The following is a 16,085-nucleotide window of genomic DNA, read 5'->3' on the forward strand; positions in this document are numbered from 1 at the left end:
TTGACATTTAGTGTTTTATTCCATCATAGAAAAATATGTATATATACACCAATTGCACATCATTATGTTGTGCTCAGTCAGATGGCAATTCTTTGGAGTCTTTTACTTTCAGTTTCATTTTGATAGGTTTCCTTAGCTCTGCCCCTTCTGAACTTTCACCTTCAGACGAATTGTAACTAGGTTTAAAAGACATAGGGGGAAAATCCTCAGGATCAGATTCAAACTCAAACTCATCTTTGCGTTTTTGACTGGCTTTTCTTTTTTTGCCATGTTTCGTTTCACTGGGGTCTTGAGGCAAACTCGAGTGATGCGAGTACTTAAGTTCAGGAGCTGGCGAGTCTTTATGAGCGTAATAAAGAGGCGAGTCCTTGTGAGTGTGAGGGGATGACTTGTCCTTTGATGAGTGGGGAGAATTTTTTGCCTCTCTGTGAACATGGGGAGACAACTTTGGGGAGTACTTCTGCTCCTTGTGATGTGGGGATACTTTGGTGGGATAGCTATGAGGTGAAGACTTTTTCATTTCCTTCGCTTGAGCCTCGATCTTAACATTTGGCAGTTTGCCTGGGCGAGTTATGATTTTAAGTTTAATCCCTTTCTTTTGATCGATGCCTTTTGATGTCCCAGGTAAGGAATATGAAGGATCATCATCGTTGCTCTCTGGAGATTCCGTTGGGAAATACTGCACTTGGCTTTTAGTCCTCTTTCTGACACGTCTATAGGGAATGACTGCATCTTCACCAAAATCATCATCACTGTCTTCTTTTAGCATCTTTGAGATTCTCTCCTCAGCAACTTTCTTGTTTCGTCTTGTTTCATGGTTCAGTCTTTCCATTTCTTCACGCTCTCTTTCAATTTCAGCAAGTCTTATTTCTTCTAGTCTTTTCTTGCCTGCCTCCATTAATCGCTGGTGCTCTTCGAAATGCTTTCTATCTCTTTCTCGTTTTTCCTCATTGATCAGTCTTTGGATGCGTTCTTTTTCGGCCTTTTCCTTATCCAACTGTTGCTGCAATTTCACTTGTTCCATAAACTCTTTCAATAGCTCATCTCCACTTTTAGATGCATCTGCATCAGATAGAGAAATAAGCTTTTCTTTGAACTTTGGAGTGAACACTTTCTGTTTTAAATTAAATTTTTCATTGAAGTCTTGTAAACATTTTGTCATTCTGTCCCCAAAATATCCATACATATCAGTGTATAGCTTTGAAATGGAATGCTGTATGTCTGGTAAACAATCCTTCATCTTAGCAGATGCTTCCTCATTCAAAAGTTCAGAAAATTCCATTTCTTCATATTTTTGTTTCAGCAGGTCTTCATATTGCTTCATTTGAGTACAAATGAGCAATTCAACACTTGCCTTAAAAAAAAAAACTTCCTATTAAATTCACAGATTTATTACATATATTTTCAGTAGCTTATCAATATATTAAAATTTTCCAGTGCTTATCGATATATTAAAATTTACCAGTAAAGCTCCATAAACTTTGAATGCATCAGCCTTCGTGAGGGCATTAGAGAAAGAATTGTCCTCGAGGACCGAGGACAGGTGAGGCCAATATACAGGTAGCTGTGGAACGAGGACATCATCTATCACCTATTCAAGAAAACAATGTACAAATGCAACAAATAAATTGTAGGCCCACTTATTTCCGTTTTACACAAAATTGTGTGTCATGTTCAAGAATAGAGACAAGATATTAAATAAATTCCTGTTTTTCCTCCAATTCAAAATCATCCTTTTAGAATTCAGGTATAGCTATTCAAAGGGGATGTGTTCTGTACCTCTCACACATTTTAATTTTTTATTATATTACATGTATGAACATTAATTTTGTTTCAGTTTTTCTCAAATAAACAATCAGAATGTTTGCTTTTTTATAAAATGATCCATGTTTCTTTGGTCATAAATTTTAAAAGTAGATTAATTTTATTAATACCATATTGTGCTCGCCTTCACCTCAAACATGATCAAGTATTCTAAAATGGATTAATTTTACAGCTTATAATGAATGGCCACTTAGTTATTTTCATTCCCTGTGACTTTATTACATTTTGTAAACTTGATGAATATAACGAATTACAGTTTTAATGAAGCAAAATCAGCCGTCCCTGGCACTTCGTTATAAGCGTGTTTTACTGTATGTACTTTACCTGTGGTCCTAAAGCCTTAATTCCCATGACAGCCCCATAGTGACAGCAGAAGGGCTTAGTGTGATCACAGAGGACTTCCTTTAGACTTCTGATGGTGGTGTGCATCAAGTGGTTGATGGGACTAGACCATGTACTACAGTGCAAAAACAGAAAATGATGATTAGGTTTGTTACTAGAAATAAGACAAAGAAATTTTGCATCTGATCTTCATTATAAATGCATCATATTCTTATATCAATGGCTGATGAATTTTTTTTATATGTAACGATCTAGTACTAGTATTCATTTTGGTAAAGGATAATTGATTACTTACTGAACAATCTGGGCCAATACTCGAGCAGCATAATCACGCAGCATCCAGTGGTCATTGGATGGGTTAATGGACGCTGCTAATGACTCTAAAAGGCAATAACTGACTCCTTGAACCAAGGGATTTAACTATAAAAGAAAAATCTGTTGTAAGAATGATTATTTCATAAAAATAAGATTTTTCTGACATATATACAGCAAAACTCGAATATAACAAATACGGATATAGCGAATTTACGGCTATAACGAATTATTATTCATGTCCCGGCAAATTTCTTATATAAACCTATAGAAAATTGATGTATATAACGAACACGGCTATAACGAAGTAATTTTAAGACCACCGCTGGCAAAATGTTAACGCATTTTATCATTTTTATAACAAATTTTTTCTATTTTAAATTTCATTGAAGAAACATGCAATTTTAAGATGCATATATAAAATACTCAAATTCAAATAGTATACAGAATTTTTTTAAAAATTGAAATGAAATGGTTATTTTGACATTTTTGGTAAATGACGGAAATACTAATTTTATAACTTACCATAGTTTAGAAAACTGTAAGCCGGAAAAACCCTTAATTATCTTATAACGAATTTGCTATAATATATTTTACGAATTCGTTATAAACGTATAGCGAATTACGGCTATAACGAAGTTTTTTCTATGGTCCCTTGAAATTCGTTATAAACGAGTTTTGCTGTATAGGTTCCCGGTATACAAGTACTGGAACTTGAATCGTCTTTCCCATTGACATCAAATAATTTTTGCAGTATCCAGTTTGTACTGGTACTACTGTTTTGAAATTAATTTCTTTACACATGCATAATTTGCTAATGCATTATGTCCAATCAGGCTCTTTTTAAAGAAAAACCAATTATCAAATAAATGCAATATTAACATTTTTACTTTTCAAAATAGTTCCGAAGGTTATGAATTAAGCTGAGCATGATTATTTACTAGCATGAATAAAGAATAACTTTTTTCAAATTGTTAAATTTTGATTCTAAACTAATTTACATAAGACTGGGGCTCCAGGAACAGACTGGTGTTACTGATCAGAGCCTTCACTGTGTACAGCAACCTAGTCATCTGGGAGACGTCGTGACTCACTGTCTTCACCTGTTTAAAAATAATATTTCATCAAATTGAAATAAATGTACTACATCTTTCTACTCTTAAGAGAGTTGGATGGCTGTGGCCATTTCTAGACTTTATTAATTTCCTTTGAATAAGAGCTCTGTATAAAAATATAGAAAACCATTTTAAAGCTTAAATATTTAAAAATTTTCTTAATTAAACACTACACAGTAGTTTATGGCTTCAAATTCTCATATCTTATTCTAAAATTTTTGGATAGATCTTATGAGTTATTTGTTGACAATCCAGCCTCCTATCTAAAATGCATGAATCACAAGAAATGTTTTAGATCCATTAAAACCATGTGCCCCTACTCCCTATGTGGCCATTTAGAAAAGAGTAAACTTTTCACAAAATGCTGAGTAGATGACAATTATCTATCCTCAAACTTTCAAAAAACTTACCCCATTAGAGACGAAGTTGACAAAGCAAGGAAGCAAGGAGGAAATGTTTGGGTTGGTGCGTAGATCCTGGAGAGCTGCCTGAAACATATGAAATAAACATTTATTAGTAAAGAATGCAAAATACATATCCCAATACATGCTTAACAAAACTCTTGATATCCATTCACTTTTAATTTCAGACAATAGTACTATTCATGTATCATATACATTGTACTATATTGTAATACTTTCTTTCACAGGTCAAAATATTCCAGAGCAGGTTCTTTATTTCTTATGATTTTGTATTTCAGGAATACTAGCTTGTCCAGTCGTTTGACTATTACCTACCTTCATTAATTTGAGATCATTCCCCAAAACAGCTTTGGTAATGCTGTCATAATATTTCTGCAAGATGTCATTATTTTCTTGTTTTATTGGTTTTCCTAAAAAATAAAACCAGCATTATCTTAATAGGTAATTCAGGAATAACCAAATCCTTCTTATAAGCTTGAAATGGATACATATTAAAAAAATCTCATCACATTTTAATACTCATTATGACATGGACATATCTGCATAGATGTAGCTTACATGCATTTGATATGCACAGGTATGTGTTTAAAAACAGTTGATTTTAAATACCTTGAGACAGAGATGAAGTTTTTGATATGCCTTCTACAGCTAACCATTGAGCTAAAAAGGAAATAAAAAGTTGTTTACCAGGTTCTTAATTTTTGTCACTCCTTTTATCATTATTTCTAAACAATTCATGTACAGGAAAGCATTTGGTATTAAAATTCATAAAACGATGTACATGTACATCATCAAACCATTGAGATCATAAATGTACCACAAAGCATTTGATAATAAACTCCATATTAAGATTTGGATCTGTAAACTTTTTAATTTATACAGGTACAACAAAGAGTTTGGTATTAAAATTAACAAAGAATTTGGATCTTCAAACCTTTTATAGAGGTCTCCCCTTGTTCGCATGGTGTACAGTCTTCGAGACCAACATCACACAACTCTACATCTTCGTCATCCGTGAAAAAAATCTCTGCTTCCTTTAGCTGTCTAAAGTTCACTCCATCTTGGCATCTGTGTCCACTTACCGGCTAAAAGTATCATGATGATCATAAATATTATAATAGAATAACTTAAAGGTAAATGACCACGCGTAGGCTTGAACCCAAGACCCTTCAGTTTAAAAACCAACATTCTACTAACAAAGCTAAAGGGAAAGCCCACTAGCTAATGCTAGAAGGAGTGTAGGACTTATGAGTATATAATACACACTATCACATCGTATCCCTTAATATCAGTAGAAATTCAAGTGGGTAATAGTCGGTAATTAAAAGTGCTCCGAGTGTTTGCATACCTGTACACTGCTCCTTTTTAAAGCTTTATTGAAGTCCTCTGTCGTCAGTCGTTTCCTCTTTGCATGTTTCATGTACTGGATTGAATTCTGGAACAGTAAACCATCAAATATATTGTAGGTAATACAAATTATAACTTTTGCTCTAAAGCTAATTATGTTAATAATTGAGCAAATTAATAATGAAACAAGACAAAAAAGTTCAGTTTTACGGTAATTTAATTTACTGAAGATATGCAAACTCAGAGGATCCTGAGCCTTTACAATAGAACCATTTTAACAAGAGCTTGGACTTTGAGTAGTTGTGTCAAACTGCATTGTGACATCGTCCTGTCTATTTCATTGCTAGCCACTCAGCCATGGCTCTTTGAAATCAACAAGATTTGTCTGGCTTTTGAGCTAAGACTATGCAATCGAATAAGCATGTTGTAAGACAAGCACCTAACCAAAGAGATGAATATAATTAATATATTATATCTACATGTATGAAGAAGTATACATCTTTTTGACTTATTCTACGATATAATACCTGTGTGGCTTCCTTCAGCCTGTAAGAGACATCTTCACAGAGCATGGCAGCTGCTTCATCACACAACTCACTGATCCCAACGGATTCAGCCATCATCTTGATGCTCTCTCTTGTAATGATAGCGTATCTTTTATCATCCACCACCGCTGTTTTCTTTTCCTCTTTGATCTCGGCCATTTTCTGGTATTCCTTAGAGTGCTAGTGTCTGATACAAAGAAATTGAAAAATTGTGATTAAAAGCAGTGAGGAAAATCAGGCAAAATCAGCACTAATAAAAACCAATCTTATCATAAGATTTAAAAGCAACAGAGAAAATTCTGATAAATAGTATTTCATGAACTTCCAAACAAAATTTTAAATAATTACAAACTTGATCCAATTTTGCTACTTAACGAGTCTTCATCAGCCATTATGACAATACATTTTGGCTAAAATTTCATTGGTATCACATTTCGAGCTTGATCGGTATCGAAAGCTTGAAAATATTGCAGTTGGTTTTCTACTTTATTATCGACAATTAATATCCGGTTTAGGATTTTTTTGCAGACGTCGATCGAGAGCAAGGTAAATGTTGTTGCTGTAGCATTACATAATTTATGCAACCAGATTAGTTATAATTTTTATGCAATTTTGAAAATTCGATTTTTGTTTCAAATTGAAATTTGTGATAATTTATAGATGTTTTCAACTTCATGGCATGCGGACTAAGCGTGATTTCTGTGTGGTTCGCATGTGGGGTATTGCTATTTACCGAACTTGACAATGGAATGACAAAGTTAAATTTGATATTATATAACAATCTTAATGAGTTTTGAATTCAAGTTAATAGTAAAGTTTATCGATGTAGTGAATGCTTATCAATATGTTAATGGATAGGTGGTAATTTTAGATGGCTTGAATATATGTGCAATGTATATGCAATAAAATCTTACGTGGATGAGATTGAGCACTGCATTACTGGCAGACAAGATTTTGTGAAAACTTTAAAAAATTGAAAAGGCTCTGATTAGGGAAGATGCATGCATTTTCATGTTTTTAGATAGTTAAATTCAAACAAAATGATTTTTTGATAGAAAGTCTATTATATGTGCTCCTGACAGCTTCCAGTAGAATCCGCATTTGACCAGATAAAAATGGCACATGCAAGCACAATGGCGAGTTTTATCTATGTTTTAGAGCAGAACATGAACAATGTTATTCACAGTTTAAAACAAAGTCATCATGATTTAAATGTAATGTACTATTAGCTGTTTATTGATTTAATAAAATACCAAAAAGGAGGATGGGGGGGGGGGGGGTAATTTAAGGAGACTTAGTGGTTAATAAACAACCTATCAGACCTCCCATAGAATTTAAAATATGACTGATAATAGACTACTATCAAGTAAAATAAAATCCAGGTGTAATTTCCCCCATAGATTAGAATTTAAGTGTCCCTTTTTCTTAACGGCCTTAAGATCCCCATCTTAATTAAGTAGTTAAACTTATATTGCATGAGGCTATGATGGTATAGCTTCAAATATATTGTTTCCAATATTGATATATCATTATTGCTTCAATTTGTGAAATTAGTACAAAGGCATCATGATTGAATAAAGGTTGAATTTGTAATTTTGTCAAAGTGTTACTGGGACCCTTAGACCAATAAATTGGGTTTCAGGAGGGGTGCAAAATTCACAAAAGATGCACAAATGCTTAATTTATGATGTAACATTTCAAAAATCCATCACCCTCATGCTTAAGATTTGTTGAAACCTGATGGTCTGGAACCAATAATGAGGCCTCAGGAGGGTTGCAAGATTCAACACAGGAATATTTTGTCTCTTTGATAGTATAATACCATATGACTTAAATTTGTTGAAACCTTGCCCAAATGACCTTCTCATTTTTTCTCTAACTTTTACTGTACATGTACCTCTAACCTTAATAGATACATTTGTAAATATTTATATATATGTACCTCATTTACTGTCACATTGACAGTTTGAGTGAAAATGAATTGAATTGGTAGCAATAATAGGACTGGGGTGTGCGGAGGTTTAAAAGTAAAATATTCTGAAGAATTTTTCAGGCAATAAGACCCAATATAAGCATCAGATAAACCTCAGTTAGGGGAAGGTGATCTTCTTTGGAAAATATATATGGATCCAAATTACTGTGAAAGCAAGCTAGTTTAAAAGATTTTATTAAATAAATTTATTCAATCAAAATTAAATTCTGTAAGGTCATATAGAATTAACAAGTAGGGGAGGAATAGGTTGATTTTAAATAAGAATAAATTCTCGTGAAGAAAATAGAGGTTATACTTCTTGAAGGTATGATAGATGTAAAATAAATTTAAAGAATTTTACTGTTCAAATGAGTGTTAACCCGGGGGCCATTTGATTCAGAAAAAAATTGCAGTTATTGGGGAATTGTTGTATTAATTACTGTAGAGCTTGTTACCTACTTGGATCAGAGTTGTTACTTAACAATGTTGTCATGTGAGTGATATAGCCCATAGGCCACCTGTTGAATAAACGTATTAATATTTCCTACACGTATCCTATTTTTTTCTCACCTTAAGTCCAAAGTCCACATGCATTTCAGACAGCCTGACAGACAGTCTATAGATTGAAATATTTTACATGTTTGATTTGGTCCAAAGGTTTTTAACCCGTCATAGCTCTATCATGTTTATTATCCAAGGCAATTTTGAAGAAAAAACGTACAAAAGTGTACATGACTTAAAAAATGTTCAGAAAGGTGTTATGCTTGCTTTATGTTCACCTTGCAATATATATTTAAATTTTTCATGCAATAAAAAATGTTTTTACGTAATGTTTCTTTCAGTAATGGGGATCTTTAATGTATGAAGTTTTCCCTTAAAATATCATTGAAGTTTCCGTTGACTGATTTACTGAAGCTCCAGGCCTCAGGTTTACCCTGCACATTGTCACAGTTGCCTGGGAGCTGTTCATTGTTTAATTTATTTGCCTTTGCCAGGGTTGTCTCTAAGACCCGGGAGGCGGGGAATTCCCCCGCCTAAAGTGACGTAATTACCCGGCTATTATTGCATTTCAAACACAATCTAGTTATAAGCTAGACCTTCAGATCCCCTTCTACTTTCTTATTTCTCCCTTCTACTTCAATTTTTAGAGACAACCCTGCTTTGCTATCTAGGTAGCATTTAATGTAGGACCTGTTACTTTTAATCCATGTATTATTTAAAAATATATGCACACATATTTTGTATATTTTCAGGAGTATACTTCTTGCAAATTAATAAGAATTTATGTGCACTGTAAACAATAAATGTAAGGTGATACAAACAGAGGGTATTCATATTTAAAGTGGGTCAGTGTCCTGGTGTGACTACATTTGTAGGAGGGGACACTGTTCTAGAAATAAACATGTTGAATGTAAATCAGCTGTTTACCCACAATCTATTTAAATATCCCTCAACATGTGCGTAGCGAGTACCGGTACATGGCCTTGACCTCTCAGACTATATCTTTCCAGTTATAACCAAATTCTGCGCATTTTCCTGTAGTAAATATTTTGCTTTTGTTTGTTACTGTCAGTAGTATAATATATTAGCCAGCAAACACAAACACACACATATTACTAATGCACTTCTACATTCAGTGAGAGAAAATATATCTTCAGGTAGGGTACCACATGCATTTTATTGTTAATAACATTTGATGTAAATTTTTCTCATAAAAATTCTGAGGTTATTCATTTACAAATATGTGTATATGGGACAGGGATGAATCCATAACCTTTCATAAAATGGTGATACATTTCTCTGATTTCATGAAATGTTAAAAAAATGTTATATTTCCTTGCCAGCAGGCAGAGAGCATGTGCAGATTTTCCTTAATCGTTATGTTGTTGATAAATGCATGAGTGAGCATCTTCCTTAATCCTTATAGTAGTGCATTGTATGACATGATAAGTTGAACTTCCTTTTAATGGCTTTTACGATGTACTCTACAACGTGGTCTGGCCATTGTAGTGTATAAACCTCATTCTTACTCAGGAGGGTAAATTGAATAATTATTAATATATAGTTCTGTAGTAAATCAGGTTTTGATATTTTTGAAAGATGCATTTTAGTTCAGGCACTAAGTACATGCATACATGTATGTGTATGTTATCTTTGTAATTTTCCGATGTTTGTTTGGAAAAATCAGGGTTTTTATGAGAGATGAAATTCAAGGTTATTTTACTGACCTAGCTTTAGTTCACTTAGTCTGTCTGTAAGATAACAGGAAAATCAATATCAAGTGGAACGTACAGTTACTGAAGCGAATGTAGCTTTTTTATTACAGAGTATTCAGACCAAGATTTACACTTAGAAAGAGCCAACAAGAAAAAATGTTTCGGTTGCAAGCTCGACTGTCGACCCTGTGTCAGTCAGCCAGAGTGCAACTGCCCGACGTTGCTAGGGGACACAATCACCATGGTTACAAGCTGCCCCCGGGGGTGGCATGTTGCTCAACTCAGGCCAAGTCGCAAAGCAAACCAGAGGAGAAAATCAAGAAACTGATGGTTGCTAACAGAGGTATAGCATCTTTAGTGCTCTAGCTACTTGTACTGTAAATCTCAAAGAACATTTTTGTACGGGTAGTTGTTATTTCATGAGACATATGCTGCTGACTTGACCAGAATAAAAAATTTTTAATGCAATTTTTATAAATAAAGGCAAGATTAACTTCTGATCAATGATTCTATTTATTATAAGAACATTTTTGGAATTCAGTTAATTAAAAAATAAGATATATTGCAGAATATATGATAATATAATAAAAGAATTAGCATGAAACATTATGTTCTTATATTTACTAAAAACAATATAGTCCTAACATCATTTCCTATATTTAGAAAAACATTTTATTCTGTTATAGTGTTTTCATAGGAGAAATCCATTAAGGAAATGATATGCAACATCATTTAACTTTTATTCTAGACTTAGTAAATGTAAACTTTTCTCAATTAATGCTGTACCAGTAGTTTTCACTACATTTCATTATATCTGTCATTGTGAAAGTTTCTTTTTGACGTTTACATTTAACACAAATTTTTTTAGCAGAGAATTGGCCAGTTTATATAATTATGATAATATCAATTGAAAAGAATTTTTTCAACCCAAATATCTGATATTATGAGCTGTCAGAATTCTGATTTCTTTGTTGTCTTATCTTATAGGTGAGATTGCCATCAGAGTGTTCCGAGCATGTACAGAAATGAACATACAAACTGTGGCCATCTATTCAGAACAAGACATGATGCACATGCATCGTCAGAAGGCGGACGAGTCCTACCTGATTGGGAAAGGCTTGCCGCCAGTGGCTGCCTATCTCAATATTCCAGAGATCATTCAGGTCGCAAAGGTAGCCAAACTTGTAACGAATAGCCAAACTCATTAACAAATAGCCAAACTCATTAACAAATTAATAGCCAAACTTATAAAGATCACCTTTTCATAGGTCGTGTTTTACTTAGACTTGATGTAATATTACCAAGCTAGCTATTGGAAATTGGAAAATGAAATGATGCGATTTTGGATTATAGTATCCTTTGAATTTATATCATACTTTAAATGCTTTTCATTAAACCTACAAATATTTGAATTAAACCTTCAAATATTTAAATGTGGTTAAAAGGGAGATAACTCTCATGTACACCCCATAATTTGCTATGATCAGAGTACACATATTTTTGTTTGTAGGAAAACAGTGTTGATGCCATACATCCTGGCTATGGCTTCCTGTCAGAGAGAGATGATTTCGCACAGCAGGTGTTGGATGCAGGGATCAGATTCATTGGTCCTTCCCCAGAGGTTGTAAGGAAAATGGGGGATAAAGTAGAAGCCAGGCAGGCAGCCATTGCTGCTGGTTAGTTTACCGTAAACTGTTGAAAAAAAATGCTCAAATTGTGGTTGTTTTTTCACTCCCTCAAAATACGGTTATTTTTAAAATCAATTGTTAAAACAGTATTGCATTATTAACATTGTATGATCATTGACATCTAAGATTTGAACAAAATTATATATGATTGATTTGTGGTTTAATGAATGAACAGATTTTTGCTAGCATTTTGATTTTTTGTAAAAAAAAAGTTACATACACTGGTACTGTTAAACAGGATTATATCGAAGAACCAGAGACAAAATACTGTTAAATGCTATAAACAAAATTTCGTATATCTGATCAGTTTATGATACTTTTCCAACTTACGTGAAATGTAATTGACTTACTGAGAGCATGGATTCATTACAAGCATGTAACCTTGTTTTACTGTATATAATCAGTTCATGTGGTTCTCTCTCTATGTAGGGGTACAGGTGGTTCCTGGATCGGATGGGCCGGTTGCCAGTATCGCGGAGGCCAGACATTTCTGTGAACAGTACGGACTGCCCGTCATCTTCAAGGCCGCGTACGGGGGAGGGGGGCGAGGCATGAGGATTGTCAGGTCAATGGAGGTATGGAAATAACGACTTGATGCATGTACATGTAGCATGGCTTTATATTGGAAATGAGTTTGCAGTTCTGATTGTTGAATCTACAATATCTATATAGAAAGAGTAATTAGTTTATTGTTAGATACACTGTACATGTAAATACAATAATAGCACTGTTATGCTTGATACCAATATTACATGACACATTTCCACCAACACTGGTCATGATATAAAGCAACAACTCTTATTACCTGTACTGGCAATACTGGGTGTACAGAATACCAATATAACATGACACATTTCCACCATCTCTGATCATGATGTAAAGCAACAACTCTTATTACTTGTACTGGCAATACTGGGTGTACAGAATACCAATATTACATGACACATTTCCACCAACTCTGGTCATGATATAAAGCAACAACTCTTATTACCTATACTGGCAATACTGGGTGTACAGAATACCAATATTACATGACACATTTCCACCATCTCTGATCATGATGTAAAGCAACAACTCTTATTACTTGTACTGGCAATACTGGGTGTACAGAATACCAATGTAACATGACACATTTCCACCAACTCTGCATGGTCATAATATTAAGCAAACCTTGATTTTGGTGAGCAACAACTCTTTAATTATTACCTGTACTGGGTGTATAGAATGTCATGGACACTCTTTGCTTTAGATTTTTGACATGATCGATGAACAACATGCTTTCATTTCTGACAATCCAACAAATTTCATGCTCTTTTTTCTGAAGGAGGTGGATGAGAATTTCAGGAGAGCAACATCAGAGGCTGAGGCAGCTTTTGGAAATGGAGCTTTATTCCTGGAGAAGTTCATTGAAAGACCCAGGCATATTGAAGTACAAATTTTGGGTAAATGGAATATTTTTCATCTAACGGTACTTATAATATTATGTAGTACATGTAAAATGTTTGTGCTTCATATTATTCATTTCGTACCTTATCTTCAGTCAGCAGTACCTCAGAAAAAGTGCTTTGAACTAACCATTCTTGATTATACATTAAAATGTTTTAAGATACAACTCTTTCAAATCAATGATAATTCATCCTAACCTCCAACTAGATGTTTCTTTGACCATGTTTGAACTTTCTGTGTGCCAGGTGACAGAGGTGGGAATGTTGTCCATCTGTACGAGAGGGACTGCTCCGTACAGCGACGTCATCAGAAGGTGGTGGAGATTGCCCCCGCCCCCAAACTTCCACTGGACATTAGAGACAAGATGACTGCTGACGCTGTGAAACTGGCTCGGTTTGTGGGGTATGAGAACGCAGGTACAGTGGAGTTTCTGTTGGATCCCTCGGGACAGTACTACTTTATTGAGGTCAATGCTCGTCTACAGGTGGAACATACTGTCACTGAGGAAGTCACTGGGTAAGCTGTTCCTAGTGTACAGTTTGTTAAAAATACATCTTTTGTGAATGCACGCCTAGATATATATGGGTAATTGCTACAAAATTTGTAATTTTTTTTTTTTTTACACTTTGAAGTGTATACTGTGGATTAGTTAGATTTGGCTCAGTTTTTGTGGAATTTGTGAGTACCTCTCATCCATAAACTAATATCCTCCAGAAATTAATAATTAGACATATAAGTCATGCTTTCTTATGTTGGAATAAAAGAAATCACAAATCTGTAAAATCTAAGCAATCCATTAAATTGGCCCCCACGAATTTAGACAATTCCACAGTATTCCCAGAACATAGTCGCAGATTCCAGAGACTTGAAAGCCAGGGGATTAAAAAAAATCCAGACTTTTTGATAGCTTATGATTGTCTTAAAAAATGTTAATATTCATGATAAGAGCATATTTTCCTTTGGGTTTTAGGATAGATTTGGTGCAAAGTCAGATTCAGATAGCGGAGGGGAAGTTGCTGCCGGAGATGGGCCTCAGTCAAGATGAGATAGAATTGCACGGCTGTGCCATCCAGTGTAGGATGACCACCGAGGACCCTGCCCGAGGCTTCCAGCCGGACACAGGCAGAATCGAGGTAGATTATCTGTAGGAACACGTCTAACCAGGCTTAGTGGCAGTTGTTTCATTGGTATTCTCTATCTCCTTAGTAATTATCATAACATCATGATTTGTTTATGATCAAAATCTTGTGGCTTCCAGAATTTTTTTCTTAGTAACTTTGAAATGATGTTGCATAATTAACCCTGTCTCAAAAAATGCTTTAGGTATATGCTTTCCCTGAAATTTTGGGTCGGCATAAAAAAACAACACATCCTTTTACATCTAGAGTAATAGTACTAAGTAAGGCTGCTTTGAATTTGTAACAATATGAAATAAGATTTTAAAAAATAATTCTATTTTGTATCCACAGTGTATATCTTATACATCATTAAGCTTGATTGGAAGCTTTAATACTTGAAATAAATAATTTAAATGAATTTACAGAAAGAGAACTCTCAGATATCAAAATGAATTCTGATATATCAAGGAAGATAACTGCAATAAAATTTATCATTCAGTTATCATATGTACACATTTAGTATTTACGGCACTGGATTACTGATGTGAGGTACATGTATATCTATCATTAAACATTAATAATTACAGGTATTTAGGAGTGGAGAGGGTATGGGAATTCGACTGGACAGTGCCCTGGGGTTTGCTGGGGCCATCATCTCTCCCTACTATGATTCTCTGCTGGTCAAGGTCATCGCCAAGGCCAGGGATCATCCAGCTGCCGCTGCTAAGATGTTAAGAACTCTCAAAGAGTTCAGAATCAGAGGGGTCAAGGTTAGTTTACATAAACCGATATATCGCTACTATAGTCTCGGTGTAGAGCTATATTTTTTTCCTAATTGATTCTTCTATCAGTTACAGTTATACAGAGTGCTAGATAATGATAAGTTATTTTAAAATAGAATGACAGATACATATACTGGCCTAAGACAATTTTTGCTAAGTACTTATTTTCACTGTTACTAACATATCATTGCAAGGATGTGAACTGGTACATGGCAAGAAATAGTCTTAGGATTTAAGAAAAAGAACTTTGATTTTTTTTTTTTTGAAAACTGTTTAAATTTTCTTTCTTATTAGACCAACATTCCCTTCCTGTTGAACGTCCTTCAACATGACCAGTTCCTGTCGGGAGTAGTAGACACCTACTTTATTGACGAGAACCCACAGCTGTTTAAATTCTACCCCACCCAGAACCGTGCCCAGAAGCTACTGTACTACCTGGCTCAGGTCATGGTCAACGGTCCCCAGACACCCCTAGCGACCGACCTACAGCCCTCAGATGTTGTCCCCTCTGTACCCCAGCTTCCTTTTGGTAAGACTTGTTGATCACTTTGAATTTTATCCTGTGATTGTCTGATAAAGTTGAATGCTAGTTGACTTTTAGGCTAGAACTCACACTCTTATTGATTTCTGTCAGTCAGACGGATCAGTGTCAATATATAATTATGTATGTCTATTAATGTCAGAATCATGTATCAGTTGTTTGGAATGAATGTGTATGTTCTATTCATAGTAGACAGAGAATCTGACATAGAAAATGGTAACAACAATTATGGATATTATGGTAAATCATGGTGTTTGATCCATTTGATTCAGTTCAAAGAGAATATTGAACATCAATCAGTTAATGCAGTGAAAGTTACTTTTCTTGCTTTTTTGCAAGCTTAAAGCAATACAGCTTCATCTTACATATCCATGTATGAAGTTTTTTTCATAGTGTGTATGTAGATGGCTATAGA

General features: G+C 34.4%; 2 protein-coding genes across 11 annotated transcripts in view; one reads left to right on the forward strand and one right to left on the reverse strand.

Moving 5' to 3' along the window:
* On the reverse strand, positions 1-6,405 carry LOC105326365 (TAF6-like RNA polymerase II p300/CBP-associated factor-associated factor 65 kDa subunit 6L). 3 transcript variants are annotated; one of them, XM_011426358.4, is made up of 12 exons: positions 6,256-6,405; positions 5,890-6,094; positions 5,364-5,450; positions 4,950-5,100; positions 4,625-4,675; positions 4,331-4,425; positions 4,004-4,081; positions 3,480-3,581; positions 2,462-2,586; positions 2,149-2,281; positions 1,463-1,591; positions 1-1,354 (listed from the first exon to the last, which is right to left on the reverse strand). In XM_011426358.4, the coding sequence occupies exons 2-12, from the start codon at positions 6,064-6,066 to the stop codon at positions 74-76; spliced, it is 2,409 nt and encodes an 802-aa protein (XP_011424660.3). In that variant the 5' UTR covers positions 6,067-6,094; positions 6,256-6,405; the 3' UTR covers positions 1-73. The 3 variants fall into 3 exon arrangements, with proteins under 3 accessions (XP_011424660.3, XP_065943197.1, XP_034325778.2); XM_066087125.1 differs by having other exon boundaries at positions 6,283-6,397; XM_034469887.2 differs by having other exon boundaries at positions 6,260-6,397.
* Positions 6,358-16,085, forward strand: part of LOC105326362 (pyruvate carboxylase, mitochondrial) — a 27,233-nt gene continuing 17,505 nt past the window's right edge. For 2 of the 8 annotated variants that reach the window (XM_066087117.1, XM_066087120.1), the window contains exons 1-11: positions 6,358-6,453; positions 10,206-10,438; positions 11,083-11,267; positions 11,606-11,771; positions 12,213-12,358; positions 13,108-13,225; positions 13,475-13,745; positions 14,200-14,362; positions 14,935-15,117; positions 15,424-15,658; positions 15,860-15,910. In XM_066087117.1, the coding sequence (XP_065943189.1) occupies positions 10,252-10,438; positions 11,083-11,267; positions 11,606-11,771; positions 12,213-12,358; positions 13,108-13,225; positions 13,475-13,745; positions 14,200-14,362; positions 14,935-15,117; positions 15,424-15,658; positions 15,860-15,910 (1,705 nt within the window). In that variant the 5' untranslated portion in view covers positions 6,358-6,453; positions 10,206-10,251. Of the gene's footprint in view, positions 6,454-9,389; positions 9,538-9,774; positions 9,918-10,205; positions 10,439-11,082; positions 11,268-11,605; positions 11,772-12,212; positions 12,359-13,107; positions 13,226-13,474; positions 13,746-14,199; positions 14,363-14,934; positions 15,118-15,423; positions 15,659-15,859; positions 15,911-16,085 lie in introns of those variants that run through there. The other 6 variants (XM_011426352.4, XM_066087121.1, XM_066087122.1 and 3 more) reach the window with 4 other exon arrangements.

This window comes from Magallana gigas, chromosome 6 (assembly GCF_963853765.1).
Source record: "Magallana gigas chromosome 6, xbMagGiga1.1, whole genome shotgun sequence".
NCBI lineage: Eukaryota > Metazoa > Mollusca > Bivalvia > Ostreida > Ostreidae > Magallana > Magallana gigas.

What these genes read in the sequence shown, in the direction of transcription:
- LOC105326365 (XM_011426358.4), bottom strand. Translation starts at nt 6,066, where the DNA reads ATGGCCGAGATCAAAGAGGAAAAGAAAACAGCGGTGGTGGATGATAAA. An exon ending in AACTTCATCTCTGTCTCAAG is followed by an intron (nt 4,426 to 4,624) that starts GTATTTAAAATC and finishes TTTATTTTTTAG; the next exon opens with GAAAACCAATAAAACAAGAA. An exon ending in TTAAGGCTTTAGGACCACAG is followed by an intron (nt 1,592 to 2,148) that starts GTAAAGTACATA and finishes TTTCTTGAATAG; the next exon opens with GTGATAGATGATGTCCTCGT.